At 43.7% G+C, this 5,071-nt stretch overlaps 1 protein-coding gene across 4 annotated transcripts in view; it reads right to left on the bottom strand.

Annotated features, from left to right (window-relative positions):
* The window catches only part of CNTN4 (contactin 4), a 236,488-nt gene that overhangs the window by 131,028 nt on the left and 100,389 nt on the right, over positions 1-5,071 (bottom strand). For all 4 annotated transcript variants that reach the window (XM_031061618.1, XM_014309312.2, XM_031061619.1 and 1 more), the window contains exon 2: positions 3,959-4,092. In XM_031061618.1, coding sequence (XP_030917478.1) covers positions 3,959-4,013 — 55 coding nt within the window. In that variant the 5' untranslated portion in view covers positions 4,014-4,092. The remainder of the gene's footprint in view (positions 1-3,958; positions 4,093-5,071) is intronic.

Raw genomic sequence — 5,071 nt, 5'->3', positions numbered from 1 at the left:
TTTCCTGTGAAAAAAAAGTTTTGTGGAAAACCCCCAAACCACCACTAAAAAAAGTCCAAAAAAACCACAACAACTACAACAAAAAAAAAGAAAAAAAGAAAAAACCAAAACCAAACAACCAAACAAAACAAACAAAAAACTCCAAATAACCAAACAAAAAACTGCAAAGTGAAATGAAACAAAAGACCCAAACAGAAACAAAACAATACAACCAAACAAAACCAAACCAAGAGCTCCAGGACAAATAAATCTCTTAAAGTTCCTGTATTTATGTGGTGCTTGCAACTGGCAGGGGCTGTTCAGTGTTCAGGGCGGGATCTGCCATGTGTCAGTGGGTGTTGAACAATTTTATTAATTTTATTGTGCATCACTTGGTTTTTTTACTTTATATTATTTTTTACTATTTATATTATTTTTGCATAATTATTATTACATAATAAGTAAATAGTAAAAATGATAAGTAAATAAAAGTATTATTTACTATATTACTTATGATAATATTAATATATTTATAATTATATTTTAATTTATTTCAATTATTTAATTGTTCCTATCTCAGCCTACAAGTTTTAATTTTGATTTTCCTCCCCATTGCACTGGGGTGGAGGGAGGTGAGGGGAGGCTGGGTGGGCTAAGCTGGGTTTAACCCAGAGCACAGTCAGAAGGGCAATGGTTAAATCCCACTATAAAATATGCATCTGCACACTCAGACATGAATGTGTCAGTGCCACTGCAGCTCATTAACATGCAAATACGACTTCAGCACAGAAACTCTCTGCTGCAGGAGGTTAATGAGGCAGAGGATGGCACAGAAGTCACAGAAACACAGAAAATTCCCTTTCAGACTGGTCCCGAGCATTGCAGGCACACAATGTCACATCTCCCTTGGCCCACCCATGCAATGCCTTTTGTTCCCACTGATGCCTTCAGTTTCAGCTTTCGCATTTCCCAGACTCTGCACTGCATTCTGTGACTCTGAACTCCAGATAAAGTGTCAGCAGTTCTGTCACAGCTCAGTCCCACAGAACAATCCTTGTCCAGCCCCAGAACCAAGGACAACAACCTGGGAGGGTGGGACTGCATCACCTGGAGCTGGAATGGGACAATGAACCCCAACATGGAAATTGTTAACTGTGTGCTTCTGGCAGATAGCCAAGCACCCCAGCACTGGATTTATCCCTTTTATCCCCTAATAAACTTTTCAACATTTTAAAGAGTGAGCTTTGTTTCTCACAGATCCAGCAAGGCCCAAGGAGCTGGTGGCAGCGCTGGAGTCCCAGAGAAGCTCTGGGGATGCTGCTCTTGGGGATGGTGGCACCACTCATCTCCAGAGGGCTTTGTTGGGGCAACACCCTGTTATAGATAACATATTATAATATTGGCTTTTTGCAAATATTAAAATGGATTCTATATGTGTGATGTTAAAATCACTTTGTTATAAACATACAGTTTTTATTTCTGTTGTTAATTAGGCTCACTGAAATAGCTGATATAGGTGTGCTTGTGTTAGAATGCCTGCTGGGATGGGATAACACCCAATGAACACAGGATGAGCACACCTGGACACATCTGCCAACCATCAGCACTCACCCTCTGAACACAATATGGACCAAGGCCCAAAACTGAAGGTGATGATAAAAAAGGACTAAAACCACAATTAAGGAATATGCACATTCAAAAAAGGAAGATCCAAGGAGCAGCCATGCTAAACAGTTCTTGGGACATGGAAACTAGTTTGGGGAAAAAGTTTCCTCTGCATAAGGGTCTATGAATATGCAACAGGCTAATGTAATTAAAAGGTATTTAAAGGGTATCCCTGAAGATAACAGGGTGCTCCTGGCTGACCCAATAACCTTTGCTCCGTGGTCCTTGTCTCCCATTGTCCTTTATTAAACTTTTTACATTTTCACAGGAGAGTGAACGTGTTTTTCACAGCCCCAAAACCTCATCCTTCACCAGCCCTGCTGCTCTCTGCAGCTGAGACCAATGCCCAGGATGACACCTGGGCTGTGCCTGACTCTGATTACAAGAACTAAACCCAAGTATTCCATTTTCAGGTTTAAGAATTGAGCTTAACTTTCCCAGCCATTTAAGGGTCCTCAAGGCACTGTGGAGGGTTGGTAGAAAACTTCCTGCAGACGATTTTTTCTACTATTTTATAACTCAGTTATTAATATTTTTTTTCCCAAGGATGGAAAATGGTTTGCTCAACATGAAAACACAAATCTCCCCCTTAACTTCAGAATATTTAACAGCCACCTGTGCCTGTGTTCATAACACCAGAGCACGACACAAAACACTCCCACGGCTCTGGGAAGCAATCCAAGTGCATCCCTTAAAAAGAGCCCAAATGAGGGAGCCCTGCTCATGGCAACACCAGAATTCCCACAGCACCAGCACATCCCTGCCTCCAGCCAGCTCAGACAACGCTGCAGGCAGCCACAGAAAATTCCAGATTTAAAACCTGCCCAAAGAAGCTGGCCCAGAGCACGTCCTGCAGCAAAATGAAACCATCTCCTCACTCAGCACCTCTTCTAAAACTCACACAAAACTTCTGGCACTCCTGTCCCTGCACATCTGTTACATCTCCCTGAGCAGGACAAGAATCTGAGGCTGGGGAAATTCAGTGCACTGCACAGAGGAGGGGAAATGCTGCTGCAGAATAACGGGGGGAAAGCCAGTGCTGGAGAGATGTATTTTCATTAACCACTGATGTTTTGATAAAGGCAACCCCCACCAAACACATCCCCCTGAAACTTTATTTTGCTGCCACTAAGCAGTTTGCAGTAGGTATTTCAAGTGGAGAAATTACAGTAAAAATATTTTCCATGCTTTCGTTTTCCCACTCTTTCATTTATTTGCTTGAAATAAAGGCTCATCCTCGCTGTGTTCCCCCAGCCCAGCTTCCCTGGGGTTGCAATTCCCAAAACACGTGGGGGCTCTGCATTGCAGAACCTCTCTGCATCCAATTTTCTGCCAGCTCAGAAACTGTCAAAGCACATTTAGAAAGACTTGGAACCAAATTTCAAAAATAGGTACCCCTAAGTACCGGAAGAAAAGTGCCTTTGTGTTCAGTAGAGCTAAGCAGAAAAAAATGAACACTGCTCTAAGTACTTTGTTATTATCTAAAATGCTGGAAAAGTAACCTGACAGTGAGCACAAAGCAAAGGGGAGAAATCAAGCTAATAAATAAAGCAGTGAAACAGTCTGAGGGAGCAGCAGGTAAATTAGAGCAATCCAGGCTAACACCAGGGTGACACAAACATTAATTAAAGCCTGACACCCTCCCTCAGAACAAAACACATGTGAGAGAATAATCATGGCACTGTAAGGAGGAACTAATCAAGGATATGGCAGAGAGAGGAAGGCTCAGGACAGTCCTGGAGTGCTCCAGGACTGGTGATCCTACAACAACCAGTGACCAGGCAGGGCTTTGGAACCAGCTTTGCCGAGCCTCTGCAAACCCAAAACCTTCTCAAGAGCTGGTTCAGCTCCAGGAAAAAGGCACATCCCCCAAAAATCTCTGGGAATTTCTCCAGGAATGCTCTGAACGTTGCAGCTTGGGCTGAAAAGGTTAAACAAGGAGATGGTTGTAGGGCTGGAATATGTTATTCTAATTATTTGTTAAATGGAGCGAGGGCTCAGCTGTAACACAACACCACTTTAATGGGATTTAAAGCTCCACTCCACCAAGGTTTAATTGAGCAGGGAAAGCTTAACACAGAGTGAGGGAAAACAACTTCCACCAGCAGCAGCTTTGAAGAGGAAAGGGGCAGAGCAGACCCCTGAGAAATTGTGCTTGGGCTGGGAGACACGGCCCAAGAGGAAAATGAGTTTCACCTTGATGAGCTCATTAACAAGGGCCACAAACAGGGATTAATTTGGGCATTTCATCCCTGGCACATTAGAGGGAGAAGCAGAGGTGTTTGAGCTCCAAGGTGTGACGGGGACACCTCACCTGCCAGGCACACCATGACCGAGTGCAGCACCAGCAGCTCCCATAGCAACCTCATCTTCAGCTCCAGGGGCAGGGACAGCCCAGGAACCTCAGAGCAGAGCAGGGGTCCTTGGGAACCTCAGGCCAGCTTCAATCTGCAAAACAAAACACATTGCAAGGACATTCAGGGGTGTTCCTGCCGACAGCCGGTTCTTCCTTTCCAGGAGATGGATCTGAGGATCAACAAAGAAGCTTTGGTAAATGTTGTATTGCACTAAGACACGAATCTTACAGGTAAATGCTGACTTTCAAATCATTCCCAGCAGTGGTTTGTGACCATTTCAGGTGTCTGGGTGGCAGGTGAGGATTGGGAGTTGTAACCTGGAGCTGTGAAATTTCTGCTGTCTCTTACCCTCAGGAGCTTCACTCCCTGCCTCTCTGGGGTGTAATTAGTGAACCCTGTAGATTAAGATGAAAATTAGAGTAATTTTCTACTCTGTAACTTTTCTGTGCAAACATCATCCAGCACACAAAGGGCACCATCCCCTGCAAGGCAACACTTTGCAGGAAAGCTTCCCACACTGCTCAAGGAAAGGGACATTTTCCCATTCCACTTCCATCCTCATTGCTCTAAAACTCTGTTTAAAAAATCCACCTTAAAACATCTCCAGGTAAAAACTGATCTTCCCCTCACCCCGTATTACAACCTGTAAATAGAATTTGAGAGCAATTTGGGACTTTCTCAGCTGATCACTTCAAACTTCCCCCATCTCCCTCTGAGCAACCCAAGGAGGAAAAAAAGCCTTCATTTATGAAAGGAACCACTCCAGAGCAGGCATTTAAATATTAAAAATAAATAAATCAGGCCAGACACACATTCTTATAATTTATTCATCTCAGTGCAGACTGGAAGTTCAGGGGCCTTCGTGCTTACAAGACAAACTGCATGAGTAATAACAAGAGAGGGCTCTGCCTGCCTTTGTGAGCTAAACTTGGGAGAATTCTTTTAATAAAGTCAGGTTCAATGCACTGGGAAGGTTGAGAATCTTTAGCCTCTGATCTGAAGATGCAGCTTTGAAGCAGGGAGAGATTAATTGCAGAAATTCATCCGTTCTCACACAGACTGATGGGGCG

Source organism: Geospiza fortis, unplaced genomic scaffold (assembly GCF_000277835.1).
Source record: "Geospiza fortis unplaced genomic scaffold, GeoFor_1.0 scaffold128, whole genome shotgun sequence".
Taxonomy (NCBI): Eukaryota; Metazoa; Chordata; class Aves; order Passeriformes; family Thraupidae; genus Geospiza; species Geospiza fortis.
The sequence above is the reverse complement of the archived record's forward strand: the minus strand, read 5'-3'. Positions and strand labels throughout refer to the sequence as shown.